Source organism: Zeus faber (assembly GCF_960531495.2).
Source record: "Zeus faber genome assembly, chromosome: 13".
In the NCBI taxonomy this organism is placed as follows: domain Eukaryota; kingdom Metazoa; phylum Chordata; class Actinopteri; order Zeiformes; family Zeidae; genus Zeus; species Zeus faber.
In genome coordinates, this window is record NC_137198.1 from 16042934 (window position 1) to 16060789 (window position 17856).

At 46.2% G+C, this 17856-nt stretch overlaps 3 protein-coding genes across 4 annotated transcripts; 1 reads left to right on the forward strand and 2 right to left on the reverse strand.

The window, feature by feature from the left end:
* The first annotated feature begins 953 nt into the window (after positions 1-953).
* On the forward strand, positions 954-7183 carry angel1 (angel homolog 1). Of its 2 annotated transcripts, none has more exons than XM_080011921.1 (10): positions 954-1025; positions 1653-2371; positions 2457-2698; positions 2795-2864; positions 2997-3433; positions 3742-3883; positions 4031-4141; positions 4218-4251; positions 5051-5211; positions 5340-7183. In XM_080011921.1, exons 2-10 carry the CDS (start codon positions 1726-1728, stop codon positions 5498-5500), a joined length of 2004 nt encoding a protein of 667 aa, XP_079868047.1. In that variant the 5' UTR covers positions 954-1025; positions 1653-1725; the 3' UTR covers positions 5501-7183. The 2 variants fall into 2 exon arrangements, with proteins under 2 accessions (XP_079868047.1, XP_079868046.1); XM_080011920.1 differs by having other exon boundaries at positions 957-1025; positions 1772-2371.
* A 1802-nt stretch (positions 7184-8985) lies between these two features.
* On the reverse strand, positions 8986-14575 carry vash1 (vasohibin 1). Its single transcript, XM_080012578.1, has 7 exons — positions 13163-14575; positions 12908-12996; positions 12290-12346; positions 11750-11824; positions 11144-11525; positions 10469-10578; positions 8986-10367 (listed from the first exon to the last, which is right to left on the reverse strand). The coding sequence occupies exons 1-7, from the start codon at positions 13382-13384 to the stop codon at positions 10310-10312; spliced, it is 993 nt and encodes a 330-aa protein (XP_079868704.1). The 5' UTR covers positions 13385-14575; the 3' UTR covers positions 8986-10309.
* An 827-nt stretch (positions 14576-15402) lies between these two features.
* fcf1 (FCF1 rRNA-processing protein) lies at positions 15403-17788 on the reverse strand. The gene is made up of 8 exons (XM_080011912.1): positions 17707-17788; positions 16853-16917; positions 16572-16643; positions 16186-16334; positions 16031-16103; positions 15841-15928; positions 15629-15723; positions 15403-15523 (listed from the first exon to the last, which is right to left on the reverse strand). The coding sequence occupies exons 1-8, from the start codon at positions 17707-17709 to the stop codon at positions 15475-15477; spliced, it is 594 nt and encodes a 197-aa protein (XP_079868038.1). The 5' UTR covers positions 17710-17788; the 3' UTR covers positions 15403-15474.
* Positions 17789-17856: the final 68 nt, after the last annotated feature.

Sequence of the window (17856 nt, forward strand, 5' to 3'; positions counted from 1 at the left end):
GCTACACTCTGTCTGGGTCGCGACTGTGTAATCGAATAGGCCTGTGCCATCGAACAGGTAACTCTATCCGTGAGGTTCCACATCCTTCACACACATAATTTATGTCCCTATGTTTAAAATCCTGCGTTATAACTCGAGGGCTTATAGTGCCAACAGTGTTGTAAATGAGTGGTGTAAAGAAATCTATGTGATCACAATACACGACCTTTGTCTTTTCAAAATACAAATTTACAAAAACCTTTGAAAAAAGGGCCATTTATCTCAGCAGCTTCTTTGGTATTTATTTGTCGGCGGCAGCTATCTAGACCAGCCGTTTCCCAACTAAAGAATGCCGCGCCCGAATTTGAAATCATCAACATTTCTGCAGCCCAACCAAACCTTTAATGACCAGACATAAGATACGATACAAAAATAGAAACATAGATAAATGAAGAATAACAGGTAAAAAAAATTTTTTAACCCCCGTGGCTTTGTTTCATCATTTCTCATGACTTTTTCAAATGTGAATATTTGATCCTAAATACGTTACGGTCATTTCAAACCAAATTACAATTGCAGCGCCTCCACGGCACACCAGGGGGCCGCGGCCCACACTTTGGGAAACACTGACAAAAAAAAAAAAAAACAACAACAACAAGATTCCGAACTGAGGCGAAGAGACCCGAGCAGACGTCATCGCCGTTAACGCGTGTAACGGCCGGGTGGGGTGTTGACGGGTACGGATCCAGACCATCAACCGCACCGAAGGACCGTGTTCTAACGCGCTAACCGGGTATTACAGCAGCACAAGTTGACGGGTGGGTGCAAGTTTAAAAAAAAAAAAAAAATGAATAGATAAAATGAAATAAAAAAAACAACGCGTCCCGTGGCCGCGCGCCAACCGAACACCACCCGCCGAGCGGTCACAGACGCGCATGCGCACTGGCAGTCCAGTCTGGCCCCCCCCTCCAAACGCGACATGCTCGGCACCCTGTTGTTCTATGGACTTTACCGACTGACACGGCGTCTCCGCGGCCTACGCGCAGGTAATCGTCGTCCTCGTGGATATTTGCAAACGTCAGAACGTTGTGATCCGTGAGCGGAGGTTGTTGCGTCTCTCCCCGCGAGCGGACGCCCGTTTCGGACGTCGGGCGCTCGCACGAGGATGAAAACACATCAATGTTGTCCCCACGCAAACGGCAACGCACTTTAATTTCACTTTTTTTTTTTTGATTCGGAATTAAACATCCCGTCAACACACCGAGGTTCTGGATAACCCACGTATGGAGCACGTTTTGGAGCGTTGCTTGTACTAAAATAAAACCATGTGCGCGGGCATACAGGGCAAATTCAACAAAAATGCACAGGGTTTCACAGGCAGATTTTATTATTATTGCTTTCCTATTCTTCACAACTTTTAGCATCTAATAATAAAAATAATAATAATAACTTTGAATCATAAAGCGATAAAATCGTGGTTTGCAGGCTGCCCTTATCTGGCACGTACTTCCTCTCGGCGTGTGATAATGACGTCATGTCATGGCCACGTGTGAATGTTTGGATTGTGGAGGGGAATGTTATTGCCATGTGTTCACGTTTATATTCGTGTCTGGGAGACGAAACAGGACGTCACTTTTAAAGATTTTTACACCTTTCCCTCGTTTGATTCCCAGCTGTTAGACCAAGCCCTTTTCTCTTACTCCTGCTCGGAGGCTTCATGGTGGTGCCGCCCACCTGCACCCGTTAATGTCCCCGGCGTGTGATGGAGTTTGTGTCCCCTGGTTTCACACAGCCCTGCTGGACCGGTGGCTCCGCCCGAGCGGCCGACAGGGGGAACAGTTAGGGGAAGGACAAAAGGAGGAAGGACCAACGATGGAAGACGAAAACAGACGGGTAGGAACGACGATGGGTGCAGCGAATGGCGACGAAGCGGAGGTGACGGATGGACGGCCGAAGGTCAAATGCGACGCTCCAAACCAAGACACAGGCGTTCCCCGAGAAGTGTTTGATATCGAGGCAATGGCAGAAGAGCCCGTCTTTGAGGGCGATGCGTCGCTAAGCCCTCTGCAGTGTCTACAGACGTTGCTGAATTTGAAGTCCGCTCAGGGCACGCAGCCGCAAGACGTCTATCCAGTGTCCTCCACCGAGGAAGCGTCTCCAGAAGCGGAATGCTGGGATGATTACACCTTTTCCGGAGCGAGCGATGCCGAGCTGGATCTAGCGCAGCTCCTTAAAATCTCACCAGAGGAGCACCGCCGGGGTGTGCACAGCCGCCCGCACGCCGGCTGGCATTTCCCCGTGGGCCGCGGCCTGACGGAGGTTGTGCGTTGCCCGTTGTGGGACTTCCCAACGATGAGCTACTACACCCCGATGCAGCAGACGCCTTTCGAAGGTGAGACGTGTCTCGTACGCCGCGACAGCAGCAGGAAAAATGTGATATTGTGCTTCTGTGCTTTATTAGTCTCATCTGCCGCCAGTGGTTTGGAGAGTGTGGGAGGAGGTGAGCGCCACCCACGCAGCGGGAGATCCTGCTCCGGGACGCGGATCCTTGACTGACCGCGAGGCCTCGTTCGACTTCACCGTCATGTCCTACAACATCCTGGCCCAGGACCTGCTGGAAGCCAACCTGCAGCTTTATTCACACTGCCCCCTAGAGGTGCTGAAGTGGAGTCACCGCTGTCGTCTGCTCCTCGAGGAAATTGTCAAATGGGTACCGGATGTATGTGTTTTGACATATTTCATATTCGTTTCGGTAAGCCATCGCGTTGTGATTGTTCGGTGTTAAATAATGAGCTGTGTTGCATCGCGTGTTCAGATTGTGTGTCTCCAAGAGGTTCAGGAGAACCACTACACAGAGCAGCTGCTTCCTGTCCTCTCCCAGTGCGGTACGTCCAGGTCCACTATATTACTATGAATCCTCTTGCTGCAATTACTGTGCTATTGCCGTATTGTTTTGTTGGCGACCGTAATGTAAAAACAAAATATTTCTACACAGTGAGGTTTTGCTTCGGCTCTAGGCTACAAATGTGTGTACAAGCGGCGAACTGGAACCAAGACGGACGGCTGCGCGACCTGCTACCGTGGCGACCGCTTCTCTGAGCTCTCAGTCAGCCTCCTGGAGTTCCTCAGGCCTGAAACAGGACTGCTGGACCGGGACAACGTGGGCGTCGTCGTTTTGCTTCAGCCTGTTGCGGGGTCAGCGGTCGCGGCGCAGGGCCCACCCATCTGCGTCGCCAACACCCACCTCCTGTTCAACCCCCGGCGGGGCGACGTGAAGCTGGCCCAGTTAGCCATCGCGCTGGCAGAGGTCAGCGACGTGGTCCGGTCCTGCAGGGGCAGAGGGCAGCGGTGCGAGGTTGTCCTGTGCGGGGACTTCAACTCTCTGCCTGAGTCGCCTCTGTACAGTTTTATTACCACCGGCCGGCTGTTCTACCAGGGCCTGCCAGTCTGGATGGTGAGACCAAGGCACCGTTTTGTTTAGAAAAGTTGCATCTGCATCTCTGGCGCCCTTCAGTGGGAATAATTGCGATAGTAGAAAGATGCACACAGACGGACATGGACGGAGGACCCGTCAAACTAACTTATTGTTACACTTTAACGTTCAACACACCCCGATTTATGCACCAATTTGGCACAAGAATAGGAACATTGCTGCTTCCCCATGACTGCTAGTTCCTGCACCAGCGACGGTATGTTGTACTTTTCCCCATGTTTCCTGACATCATTTTTGTAAGCATGTAGGCGTCCTCTATCCATGTCCAGGTATCGGGTCAGGAGAACCTGTCTTTCAGATTCAACCACCACAGGTTGTTCGCCCCCCTGTGGCCAAGCTCTCTGGGAATAACTGACAACTGCCACTACGCCGCTGGCCGGGCCAGGTCTGAGAGCCAGAGTAAGGAAGCAGGTGATTGAATCTGGATTGTGGTGTTAATTTTGTGTCCTTGATACAAGACACAAAACAAAACAGATCATCAGTTCCCCCTGATGTGCCATAATGTTCCGGTTCTTCTTTCTAAATGATTTCTACTTTTTATTTGTTCTTCCTGTGTAGGAAACGTCAAATACAGCCACGACTTTCTTTTGCAGCTGCGCTTCTGTCCGGCTGCATGTGTTCGACCCCTGGACCTAGAATTGATACCCGGTGTAACCGACAACACCCCAGGTCTAGTACACAAGCCACAAACTATTGGCCACACAGTTTACAATTTCAAATACTTTTTCTCCCTTACTTTCCATAGATATTTCAAGGACATATGAGCTTCACGTTCAAAGGTCAGTTAAAGTTGCAATTTGAAAATGGTAAGAAAACATACTTTTTTCAACCTCCAACAGAAATGGTTGAAGGACAAGGGAGTTCGAGCCATCACAAGGTGTTAAATTTGAAGGACATGCTGTAATAGTCAAAATTTGTACAATTACAGATTTAAGCTGAGAGCGACTGTGTTTCCCAGAGCTAACATTGTCGCAGCTGCAAAACTAGTATAAATATGTGTGGCAGTTTCGTCTGCCACACCCCACCCAGGCGGCGTATTCAGGGCCCTCCGGTACAGACGAAGGGGTCGAAAACACGTGTTTATTGTGGAGAGAGGGCTTGATAGAACAGGCACCGGAGCAGATGGACACAGGTCATGACAGGGCTCCTCCCCTGAGTGTGTGTGGGGATGGGGGATTTTACCCGTTGCTCATTAGACTAACCAACGAGCAACAGGTATGCAGCCACACTGATCCTGGGTCCCCAATTACCTGGACCCAGGACAGGTATGGCTGCTCAAACCACACCACACCCCCGATACTTAACTGAGGCCAGGGACCGCCTGGGTGCTGCTGCTGCCAGTGAGGAGAGGGTTGGCGCTGGGGCCGCCTGTTGACCCGCTGGGGTTTTACCTGTTGCTCGTTAGACCAACCAACGAGCAACCGTTATGCAGCCACACTGATAAACATGATAATATGATTTACGATAAAGAACACACTTGAGAAACCTGGAACTCTATTAACTGGAAACTTGAAAGCTTCATGCAAAACGTGTGGAAATGGGTGCAGTGATAATTAAATGTGTCTGCCACACGTTTAGAAACACTATCCATCATGGGCTGAACCTGTGCTCCGTCTACCAACACACGCGCCCGGGCTCCGGCCTCCCAGAGGTCACCACGCTGCACTCTGAAGTGGGCGCCACAGTCGACTACATCTTCTACTCTCCAAAATGTGACTGGCCCTCAGACGATCTCAGAGGTATATGCATGTTTAAGCAATTAGCCTTTGACTGGCCAATCAACCCTGCAAAGCATTTACAAGCACCTGACAGAAACGTCCTGAAAGATTTCTTAGTGCCAACGATGAATTTGTGTTTCTTTTCTTAGGTGATGGCCACCTTGCAAGTGGAGGCCTTAAGTTGCTTGGTTATCTCTCCCTCCTATCAGAGGATGACCTCTGGGCAATGGGTGGTCTGCCCAATCCACACTTTCCCTCTGACCATCTCAGTCTCTTGGCCAAATTCCAGATAGATCTGAGTCCTGCATGAAGGGGAAGGCTTTTGACCTGGGAGTATGGAATGCCATTTGAGTCCATCCTAAATAAATAAATATGCCTATGCAATAAATACTGAAATAAATAAATGAGGCAATAACTAAATATATAAATGAGTAAATATAGTTAAATAATTTTTTTTTATTTTTAAATGATTTTTTTTTAAAATACTTTTATTAATTTCGGGGGACTTTTATTTCATAAATCCACATTAATTTATTTAAGGGGACTTTTATTTCATAATTCCACATGTATTGCTTTTATGACACTTTTATCTCATAATGCCACATTTCCAATCTTTAAATGCAAATGAATGGGGTGCGGTTATCTCACAGATTCGGAGCCGGCAGAGAGGCAGGACAACACCAGGGCTGCCGTTGGCGGTCTCCTACACAACAGTGGTGGTTGCTCGGAACTAGCTGTTACAGCAAGTGCCGGCCCACTGTCTCGACAGCTTGGGGGTGAGGCCCTTCTTTCTTTCCGGACAGTAGAGCCACCCTTGGGTCCCAAAGACTTTGGAACAGTCCCTCTTTGAAAGGCTGCGGGAGGTGCACGGGTTGACCAGGCAAGCCTTGGCGGAAGCCGGGTCCAGACAGAAGTGGACTCACAGCTTCTGCTGCAGGGGAAAGGAATTTGCACCTGGGACCCACCCAGTCTCACCCTGTGGGTCTACTGTCCGGAGAGAACCTGTCTACTGTCGAGACAGTGGGCTGGCCCTTTCACTGTGCTGGAACAGCTGTCGGAGGTGGTATACAGGGTGCGGCTGGTCAAGCGGAACCGGGTGGTGGCCCTCCACCGCGACCGGCTCGCTCTCCACCCGCCCCTGGCTCCAACCAAGGAGGTATCCGTGGATCTGAGGACCAGCTCCGAGCAACCACCACTGTTGTGTAGGAGAGCGCCAACAGCAGTGCTGGTGTTGTCCCGTCTCTCCGCCGGCTCTGAATCTGTAAGATAACCAGGCCCCATTCATTTGCATATAAGGAATGGAAATGTAGCATTATGAAATCAATGTGCTATGAGATAAATAAATGTGGAATAATTAAATAAAAGGACCCTGAAATGAATAAAAACAGCCTTTTGAAAAACATCACTTTTAAAGTAAAATGTATGTATTTATGTATATGTATGTATGCATTTATTTATTGCGTCATTTATTTATTTCAGGGTTTATTTCGGAGGCATATTTATTTAATATTGACTAAAATGGTGTTCCCTATTATGGGAGAACGCAGTAAGACATTTTATTTAAATGATGCTTGCCTTTGCACTGGCCACTTTTAATCAAGACACTTACTTTTACTGGCTGATGCATCCAACTAGCAAATCACTGTCTACAGAAGGGGATGGGGATTTATAAGCACAGGGGGTGTTTACAAAAATTGTTAAGTGTTGTGTATGTTTTCTTTTTTTTTTTATTGCATGTAAAAAGCCCCTCATACTGTATTTAATTTAAAACGCCTTCATATAATTAAGATCGCACCTTTTTCGCTTAAAATGCACTGACCTATTTTAAGTTGAAAATATAGATGTTTTATTAAAAATTTGATTTCAGGGGAATTCTAAAATTATGCCTGGATTCGGCCATGTCATATCAGCTGCTACTGACATTGTTACAAAATATACATGTATATCTACAGCATATATATTTTTTCTTTTGTTTATAGTTTTTGGTTCCATTGTGTGGTCTGGAAATGAAATATTTTCACTGATTTTGTAGCCTCTTAATTCCAGTTATTGTTGAACAATACTCCATCACAGGAAAAAAAGCTTTCCCTCAAATATCACCATTATGTTACTCTAGATTCAACTCTTTATACTCTGCATCTTCATTAATAAGGACTTTTTAGGTGTCGATGTTTCCGCCGCCCCGTTTGTTGAGATTTGTGACCGGAATGTTAGCGATGTCCCTCCACATCCCACTCAAGGACAGTTTGTCAGGGAGAGAGGGATGAATGAATAATTCATGAACACGCTAGAGAATGTCTATGCTGAAAGGGGGCTCAGACACAGAGTCTATGTCAGGACCATTAGTGTGTGTGTGTGTGTGTGTGTGTGTTAGACAGTCAGCTACCATCAATTTGTCTTCAGTGAGAGGACAAATATCTGATTTAATTCGATGTAAATTGCATTTGTTGAATGGCTTTTTAAAGTATACTCTCATAGTATATGCGAGTATACTTTAATTCCAAAATTAATGTTAATGTAATCAATTCACTGAGGCAATGGTTGCAAGTAAATATGCATTCCATAATACTTACCATAAACCAGATATGTGCAGCAGTGTTTCCCCTCCAGCGGCAAACACATGGAGATAAGTGGGTCAGTAAGTTTGTGATGTAGGTCACTGTGCCTTCTGCCGCTCCATACAAGCTGCAGAATTAACACACATCTGGAATCAAATATTTCACAGAACCTTTGAGGAGTGGACAAAATAATGGAGGGACCACACGAGAGCGGCGTTCTATCTTTGAAGTAGCTGAATCACGATTGGAAATGCAGTTTATGGGAGTCATGGCCAGGCCAGTTGCGTCCTATGGTGCCATCCCAGATTTTCGGGATGGTAATGCCACCGTGCACACTGCTAAACACATTCAAAAGTGGTTTCATTAGTCGACTGCTTCCCAAAGTGACTCTCCACCCCCTTCATCCCCTTTCAAGAACTGGCAGCTTTTCTTGAACAGTGATGCAACAATATCCTGCTGCACAGTTCAGGGCGTGCGGCAGCGTCCCAAGAAGGATTTCAGATGTTCTGGAGGCAACGCGTGGCCCTACGCCACAAGCATTGACTCTCCACCCAATCAAGGATGCCTATCGGTTCATTGAGGCGAGCTTCACCTCTCACCCCCGCTGCCGTGATGCTGAAGCGCACGCCTGCACGGCATCGATTCGGTAGCCGTGGACCAATCCGGGCAAAGGAGCGGATTCGATTCGAGGCTACCCCTGGTCATCGGCACAACACCGACCGTCTAAAAGAACGGCCTCGGCCAAAATGTTCGTACCAAAAGAGCAAACCCGAATATACTGTATGTGGCAGTGGAGTGACAAAGTTCTCAGACAGTGTTGAATTTCAAATGCGAGCCAAAGCCGTTTCAATCTGTTGAATGTGTTCCATCTTATCCTGGTGCAGATATTCTCTGGAGAGATTCTCCAGAGATTCTCAATAGGAGGACCCCGCACTTCTGGCTCCAACTGGCCGTCCCGTGTTTACTGGCAGCCGTGCTCGGGGCCTAAACATCTCCTTTTTTAGTAGTGCAGGTGTAAACGCTCCTCTCTGCTGCTTAGCGGGGGCAGAGTTTGGAGAGCTGCCTCCCAGAGGTTTTTTGTTTTTTTAGTTCCTGGCAGAATACCGGCCTTCGCTCGAAGTCTTGCAGAGTCCTCAAGCGTCTGAGCGCGTCACAGAACACAGCTTGCCTGCATTTACCCACGGGACAAAACATTTTAGCCACATCCGTCCTGTTTATTTTGATTTCCTGTAGACCAACAACAATCTTTTGGTATAAAGTGATGCCGTTTCGCAAGAAGATTGTGGTAAAAATCAACATTACACATGACAATCCCGTGGGACTGGTACTGTAATATAACAGTGCGTGGTTAATTAAGTACATGACGTGATGGTGGAGTGCTTGTTCATGAATACTGAAGGCGTTTGAATACAACGAAAAAACCTCCAGATAACACACACGTACCGAATTAAGACGATTGCCGTAAACAAATCTCTTTGCACCGCACCTATAATGTTAAAAGTCACTTGGCTACCGCTTAAGGCTACCAATAGAACCTGGTTAAAAAAACACACACAAAAAAAATGCAAATTATCATATAAATAAATGTCTAAGAAAACGACCCATTAAAAAAAACCAAAAAAAAAAAACCCAGTCCTTGCAGGATCTCTTAAAAACAACAAAAAAAAGCATCTAGAGTAACAACGACGCAGATCAGCTTCAACTCGGCGGCAGCCAGACTGACGCCACGCCCCCAAGATCACAAACAGGGCTCGTAAAATGAAACGGAGCTGTTTCATTGCATGGCACATCTCAGAGAGCAGAGATTGTGCCGTTCAAATAATTCAAATTTCAACTATTTAGACAGTTGGAAAAATAATTAAAACGTAAAAAATAAAATAAATGAACCTACTGCTCCGGCTCGTTGTTCTTCTCTTTGTGTTTGTTAAAAGGCACAGGGATAGTGGTTTTGCAAATTAGACACTACAAAAGCAGTTGCTGCCCAGCAGAGCTCAAGGTTTAAAACTACATTACATGTAATGGGCACGACATGACGATACAAAATGCACCGAATCTTCCAACAAAAAAGTCCATCTTGACAACGTTTCGTGGAGCCTCCCGACGGCGTCTACACCCATGATATTGTCCATCAGCACGTTTACATGACGTGGTTTTCTTGCCCGGCTTTGGAGGTGTGTCTTTCTAAGTAGGTGAGGGTTGTCAAACTGCCTATTTCTAACAGTTCAGGAATTCACATTTCTCGAAACCCTCCGTCTTTGGCTCCCTTTGGAATTTAAAATTTAAAACATTCCCAGCACCAAATCATCGTGTGTGTGTGTGTGTGTGTGTGTGTGTGCGTAGCCTAGCCACGTACCATTCTAAACAAAGTGAGCCTAAGTGACACCATTTTTTTTAAGCAAAAAAAAGTTGCTTGTGACCTATTCAAACAATGAGGGCGTGTGAATAGATCAACCAGTACAGTTGATTAGGCCCAAAAGTTTTTTTGTTTTTGTTATTTTTTTAAAACCACCACCACCGTGGAAAGGAGTCTCTTCGCTTTGAAAGCGAGCTCAGGGTCCTTCTCAGACTCTGATTTGATATCCGTTCATGTCTGCGGGTGGTTTCTTCTCTCCAGAAGGCCTGAAAAACACACACAAACGGGACAAATGTGTGGTGAGGCATTGTTTGGTTACGGTTGTGTTTCGCCGCCAGCGGCAGAAAACCTCTGTGCCGGCTCTTACCGCCTCTCGATGCGGCCCACCCTGCGCATGGGGCTGCCTTGGGTTCGCAGCGGAGAGCCCACGCTGTTTCTCCTGTCTTTGGTGGGAGAGGGATGATCCGGCTTTCCAATCTGTGAAACCGGAGACAAGTCAAGTCGTCGCCGGCGTAAAGCGAAATCATCTCCAATCTGGACGAGTGGTTGTGGGAAAAGAACGAAACCTAATCTGAGTTTTTATTTTGTTAAAAAAGTCTCCGGCTGTGGATACGGCTTCAATATAAGAGAGAGGGCGTTAAGGGCGTGAGGGTTAGACCGTGATTGTGCGTGGGCCGACGAAGCCTTGGTGTAAAAGATCTTATGTCGATGGATGGATCCAGCCGGGCATGACGCACGCCGGCGCGGTCATCACATTAGAGGATAGCAGATTACGCGGCAGCTCAGCTCGGAGGCTGCTGTCATTACCGGGAGCGTCGAGAGGCCATGAGGACATTTCATTACGATCAACCGCTCAAAGAGAGAGTCGGCCCCCTGTCGTCATGCGCAAAGGGGAAGAACTGGCGGGCGAGGAGAAGTCAAAATCGAATCGGCGGCGGCGTAGGAATCCGCTGCAAATCGAACGGATATCGGATAGCGCCACCTGGCGTTGACCGTCGGCGCGAAGGCAAAAGATTAGGAGCGCCAAGGCGTCATACTGTACCTTCAGCCTCATGTCCCGAGCGTGCCTTTCCAGCTCCTTCCTCAATTCTTCCTTGGTCAGCTTGTCCACGTCCAGGATGGAGTGCTTCCACTCGATCTGCTCCACGCTGTGGAGGTCGTGTGACACGTACTGGCCGATCTTCACCTTGCGCAGGGTGTGCCAGTAGCCCCTGTAGGCGCCCTCGAACTCCCGCACCAGGTCGCCCAGCGTCCGGAACTCCAGGGGCTTGAACATCAGGTCGTCCCTGCGGCTCATGCCCAGCGCCCCGAATCGCCCCCCGCTGTGCACGCCCAGCACGATGTGGTGAAAGTGGTTCCCTGAGAACTGGGTCTTAAAGCTGAGGGGGAAGCGCTCCACACCGGGCATGTTGTTGGTGAGGTAACTGCCGCGAGCTCGGGTCAAGGAAATGTACGCTCCCTGTGTCCGGTTCTGAGGCTGAGCGGGGTCCTCGCGCGGTTGTAAATGCACCGTGCTTCCATCGCGCTTAAGCAGAAAGAAAGGACTAAATATATATTCCATACCTCACTAAACAAACTAAAACACTCTAGATATCAATAGCCGTTGCATTGTTTCTATGAGCCCAGAGTTCATCAAGGCAAAAGATACATTCCCAGGATGACTGCCTCCAGACACTTGATGGGTAGAGCCTCCCGGGTCATTTCCTTAGCAATATCCATTAACCTGTATGGCAGATTTGGGGAAAAAAAGCACAGGTTCAATTAAAAAATATTTGTTAAAAAAAAATACATGAACACATTGCAACGTGCAGTAAAAAAACCCCCAAAAAAACGGAAGTGTCAATAAAACGTGAAAATAGCAAAATATTTGCCCTCAAGGAAGATTCTCTGCTACGAAAAAAAGGTAATAAAGTGAGGTCAGTCGAAGTAGAACCCACATCCCCCGCAGGGCCACGTGTTTGGGACCCTGCTCCTGCAAAATACACCTGATCTGTAATTCCAGTTCAATCCCCATCAGCCGTGAGCCGACGACGTGCAAGTCCAGCGGCTCTCGTCGGGTTCTATTGTCTCGGGGCTTCGCATCAGCCTTACAGCGGCAAACAAGAGCGTCCACCCGGAAACACGGAGAAACAAGAGACAAAGACGGAGGCCCGGTCGGGCCGGGGCGCGAGAAACCGAGGTGGCTTACGCAGTGAGCGGTCGACTCTTCTTGATCTCAAAAAACTGCGTTCCGGTGTGATTGTACCTGGAAGACAGCGTTAAGATAAAATAACAAGAGACACGCGACACCAAACACCAAAAATGACTTCGCGCCAGGGCCGCTCTGTGAGCAGGAGAGGACAATCACACGGAGCGCTTTGTGATATTCATAGATTGTTGGTTAATTATGCATGAGTGCCAGTGCGGAGCGGGGGGGACGTTGTTTATGTTTTATACAAGGGACGTACACGCTACAGTGACCCACTTCTGATGTTTGGTCCTGATGAACCCGGTCGGGTGAGCGGGCATGTCAGTCATTCCACTGTTTTACGTGGTACGAATGTAGTTTCTAGTGTTGCCAGCGCTGCGGCGTGGACTCATTTTGCATTAGTGCGAAATCAGCGCAATATCTACGTCGCCTCAGGTGCGGGGACACAATGCAGATTTTACGTGTGATTCATCCCAAACCACGATGAACGTTCATCCGGTTACTACGTTGGGTTTTACTACAATTTGTAGCCAGACCGCTGATAATAGTGCATTCTTGCGATCCCGTTAAGTTACAGCATTGGCATCATTTCCAACTTGACCATGATCCAAAGGATACTGCAAATCCCTGATGTACTTCTGTATGGCTTCCAGGCGCTGTGGGACACTGGTGGTGGGTTGGTATGTAGGCACACTCGGTATTGGAATCTGCAGGGCAGGAGACACAAACAACATCGTGAGCAATGGACACACAATCCCCATATTGACCGCAGCGAGGAGGAATGTTCGTTCCCTCTCAGCTCCCCCCTCAAACGTCAACGGCGCAACGCTTCCGCTTCCATGAGAGCGATTCCCGCCCCCGTCGGAACCTCACCTTGGGCAGATCGGCGGCCCCTCGTATCTCCCTGCCCACGGCCTCACCGCCGGGGTGAGTGCGGGCGACGTGCCGCCACATCCTCTCCCAGGTCTCCTCCTCCACCGGCAGGCCCGCCCTGTTCACGAAGAAGGGCACCCCTCCGTCCCGCAGCTCCTCGTCGCCCTCGTCCTCCTGCTCCTCGTCCCGCTCCTCCACCGAGCCCACCGTGGCCCTGATCATCCCTCCTTCCTTTCCGACTCGAGTTCTGGCTCAGAGACGCTTCACAGATGGGGCCGCGTTAATCCGCCTGCAGGTTTAGAGAAGAGTCCTGCAGCAGGTGACCCGCTCATCCCACCCGACATATGGCGCCAAACGTCTTTCAAAGAGCTCCGCGGGTCAGGCGTGGCGATCTCCGCAGCAATAAGGCGGCGGCGTAGTAACAACGTAGTAACAATGCAATGACAAAGTGATAATGTGTGATGTCTATTGTAACGCTGACGTTGTGATAATGATCATAGCGTAATTACAATATAATAGCACAAAATCATGAAAATCTGCGGTCCCAAGCAGTATTTGTACCAATACGTTTGGGGTTATGTTTGTACGACAAGCCTCCTAGTGACCCCATCAGAGAACGTTGCATGTATTTCTGCTGACTGTATCAACGACAAGCCCGGTCAAGTAAATAAATGAACTAGCGCAATAGTGTCCTTTCTCAGCTTGAAGTGTGCCGCCTATTTAGACGCACTTTAAACGTGCAACCTGTTTTAATTCCAACATCCAATGTCTTTGAGAGCTCCACAAACTAAAATTCGGTAATTAGGCGGCTGTAATAACAATGTAATAGCGGAAACCAATGACAATCGACTGCGTTCACCGGCCGTATTTGTTGAAATGCATTTGAGATCATAGTTGACACCATATATTGAGCCACATTACATTCAGCCCGCTTGTGACCCGAATAGACAATGCGTGTATGTAATTGTTGCGACTATATCAACAATAAAGCGTCTCAAGTCAATGAACTACACCAGAACAATACGCTATATTTCCTTAAGCTTCAAACGTGCAACCCATTTGAATGCAGTATTGTCAGCCTGTATTTAAAAAAAAACAAAAAAAAAAACCATTCTGCAATTCACATTTCGTGTTCCAACTCATCCAGATGAAGGTTGACACCGCGGGGGAATAGAAATAAAAACAAAAGTATTACAAATCTCAATCCCCGGAGCAGTTATCCCAGAGGTCATTCATACAGGGATCCGGCAGAAATGACGGGGAAACGCCGCTTCCCCACCCGACGCCGCTCACTGCGTCGCTTCGTCCCGCCGTCCGTCCCCGACAATAACCCTCCGTCGAGCAGCCATTGTGCGTCTTTGTCGCCCGCGACTCCGCGGAACGCACGCTCCTCCGCTCCGTGCTCCACGCGCCGCTCAGACACTCCCAGCCCTGGGACTGCTGCGCATGCGCGTCATAACGGGATGACTTCACGCCGTTGGTTGTTTTTTTTTTTTTTTTTTTTTTCCCCTCGTTTTCGTTTTGTTTTCCATTTAAACGCCGGTTTTGATAAAAAAATAAATTCGGATGAATTCGAAAAAAAAAAACACGGAAATAAATATATCAAAGCATACGTACACCAACCTGAACGGCTTTCTTGTTCTTCTGAACGGGCTCTTTGGAAAGGATATTAATAGGAAATAAAAAGTGACGTCATTGTACGTCACACACGTGACGTCTCGGTAAAACCCAATATGTTTATTTCCTATCGAGATCCTCTACGGGTGGATCGAAAAACACAAGTTGGCGTGTTAAGGGCAAGTCATCTTGTTTTACGTCGTTTTGTTGCGTTATAAGTGCTGTGTTGATAGTCCAACTTTATTTCAATATTTTAAATTAAATCAATTATTTGTCCACACTTATGTAGGATGGAACATCAAGGTGATGTTTATTTTATTATGGGAAACAGGGAATTCCCAATTCCTTTCTATGATTTCATTTGAAAAACAGTACTTGTGTGCTAAACATTTTTTCATCTTAAAATCAAGATTAATTAATTCCAGTATGATTTACCTCAATGGAGCAGTTTTGGTTAGGAAATAAGATTGAGTGGATATGGCATAATAGGGGGATGAGCATAAGTAATTCACAATTCTACTTTACACCAATTATAGGTGTAGAATACTGTCAAAAACTGCAAAGAATGTTTATCTTTTAATATTTCAACACAGCAAATTGATCAAAATGTCAAAAACCTCAAGTAGTAGACAAATGGAAATCCAATTTAATGACAAACATTAGTTTATTTACAGTTCAGGTTAAACTGAATATATTTAAAACCGTGGAGCACCGTAATCATCAGGCATTCGTTCAATATTGTACCTAGGGAGAAAGACAAAAAAAAATGCAAAAGGTAAATCACAGCTTTTAACTGTATAGTATTTCAAACAGTGGCAAGTGTAGAAAATAAAATAGTGGTTCATTTACCTATGGTTGGAGATGTACATGATTGGCACGCCAGGAATCTTCCTGACCCTTCTCTTTAGGTCTCTGTCCACAGTAGCCATGATGTAACACTTGTGCTATGGAGGATATTTTGAAGTTAGTGCAATCTAATGTGCAATTTTTTTTTTTTAATACGTTCAAATATTAATCTTTAATACTTTTAATGAAGTAGATTTTTAAGAATACAACATTACCTGTGTTACCCTTTGGACCAGGCAGTCATCTGCGTATGTTCCCTTGTGTGAGCACGGCAGCCGTTCGAACCGAGGATCTTTAGCGATCCTGGAAAAAGGAAAAGCATAAAACGATTGTTACAACAGCTTGAGAACAATCCATCAGAAAAGGTGAATGTCCATGGGGTTGAAATGAACGGGAGCAACTTGCCTGAGAGCGACTCTGAACTTCAATCCAAGTTTCTCAAGCTCAGCCATAACACAGTCAGTGATGCACGGTATACCTTGATGTAGAAGGTAAAACACAATGACACAGTTATTCTCAATTAAATCTAGTAGCAGTCAACCATTTTTTTAACTACTTACATTTTGCGTACAGGCAATCCATCATAGATTGTACAACATCTAATTTGGCCTTGATGGAGAAGTTGATGAAATTGGTATCAACCAGAATGTGGTATGGAGGTCCAAGTTGAGTGTTGTACTGGAAGAACATGCAGGAGGGGTGTTTTGTACTGTAGGGATTGAAAAGGGATAAGTGAATCACAATAACACCTTATTCAACTGATGGCTGGGCAGTTATTCCCCTATTTCTATCATCAGTTTAGTATCTTCAGTAGTATTACTAGTCATGGAAAGAAGACATTATGATACACAAATTTTCCAGTTTCATCAAATGATAATGAGAAGATAAACCTTTTGAATTTAAAGCAGGGTATAATACACTATAACATTTTCCCCTATTAACTTACACTTCTTTCTCCTTGAGTTGAGATGGATCTAGCTTCTTTTTTGATTTTCCTTTAGACCGGTCTTTGTCTTTTCTGGAATGACAACTTGAGGTTACAAGCAGAGCTAGTGCACTTTAAGACTAGACATAGGCTGTTTTTTAATGACATTTCTAGATCAAGAACATCATTCCATAGAAGCAATATTACATTGTCAATTATTATTATTATTCATCTTAAATAAATAAAGTATATAGGGGCAGGTTTCAAATGGGAAGACTTCCCCAGAACACTGAAAGTCTTACAGCCGCGGATCTTTAAGATTAATCATCCTTTTCATCACAGCAAATTGCTTGGTCTTGGCCTTCCCCTAAGATTAAAAACAAAACACAAATGTTAAGATTATAAAAAGTTCATGGTATTTTACTAATGCAATATTCTGACGCCACAGATGAGGGAAAAAATTAAGTGTCAGAGGTAACAAAAGATAATACTAAACTTCATTTAGTGCAGCATTAGATTTAAAACGATATAAACACATTCATGAAACTACCTGAAAACAAATGGGATGGATTGGAGCTGTAAAATTGTACAGCATGAATAAGGTTTATACCATGCATTTAAACACTGACTCACTACAGAGGACACACTCCATGCACAGACTACTGATAAGACAGGTATCAGAGTTAAAAAACATTCTTACGCCACGTTTCCACAAAATTCTAGTCTGATTTTTGGAAGCATCATCTCTGGGAAAGTCATTTGGAATTGAAATAAATGAATGTGACCAGTATTTTTACTTTTATTTTTTTACACTTAAGTGAAAAGGTAAATAGCACTCTGCAATGTAATTTAGTTTGAGTTTCGATTGGCAGCTTGACGTGGTCGGTTTCTAGAATAAGTCGCATTTTAATGTCACAATGAGAGTTCATTTGTTAAAGATTGTCCCATCTCGTTTTTCACACCGTCTACACTGATACAGGGCAGCATTCGCTAGCTAGTTAGCTCGGTTCACGTTAGCCCGAGGTAAATAAAAGCAGCCGTCTTTGTTGCGGCATTTAATACAACACGCAACCCCAACGTAAGACTGAAGTAAAACATCGTCACGCTTTAAAAAAAAGTAAAAATGTAAATGTGAACATTTTATGGTCGACATTACCATGTTTCGACCCGCGCAGCCACTTGTGACGGACCTTCAATCCGGTCCCGAATCCTCGTGGATGGGAAACGTCGGCCACGGCCGCTCTGTGCGTGATGGCGTCGGCGGGCGGTACGTGGCGTCATCAACAATCGACAACACTGCGTACGA

Excerpts from the sequence above, each read along its gene's own strand:
- fcf1 (XM_080011912.1), bottom strand. Across the intron at positions 16,335-16,571 it reads CAACTCAAGGAGAAAGAAGT|TACAAAACACCCCTCCTGCA; the intron begins GTAAGTTAATAG and ends CAATCCCTACAG. Across the intron at positions 15,524-15,628 it reads ATGTACATCTCCAACCATAG|GTACAATATTGAACGAATGC; the intron begins GTAAATGAACCA and ends CTTTCTCCCTAG.
- vash1 (XM_080012578.1), bottom strand. The coding sequence starts at position 13,384 with ATGATCAGGGCCACGGTGGGCTCGGTGGAGGAGCGGGACGAGGAGCAG. Across the intron at positions 12,997-13,162 it reads GGGCCGCCGATCTGCCCAAG|ATTCCAATACCGAGTGTGCC; the intron begins GTGAGGTTCCGA and ends CCTGCCCTGCAG. Across the intron at positions 11,825-12,289 it reads AAGAGTCGACCGCTCACTGC|GTTAATGGATATTGCTAAGG; the intron begins GTAAGCCACCTC and ends TCTGCCATACAG.
- angel1 (XM_080011920.1), top strand. The coding sequence starts at position 959 with ATGCTCGGCACCCTGTTGTTCTATGGACTTTACCGACTGACACGGCGT. Across the intron at positions 3,434-3,741 it reads AGGGCCTGCCAGTCTGGATG|GTATCGGGTCAGGAGAACCT; the intron begins GTGAGACCAAGG and ends ATCCATGTCCAG. Across the intron at positions 5,212-5,339 it reads GCCCTCAGACGATCTCAGAG|GTGATGGCCACCTTGCAAGT; the intron begins GTATATGCATGT and ends TTCTTTTCTTAG.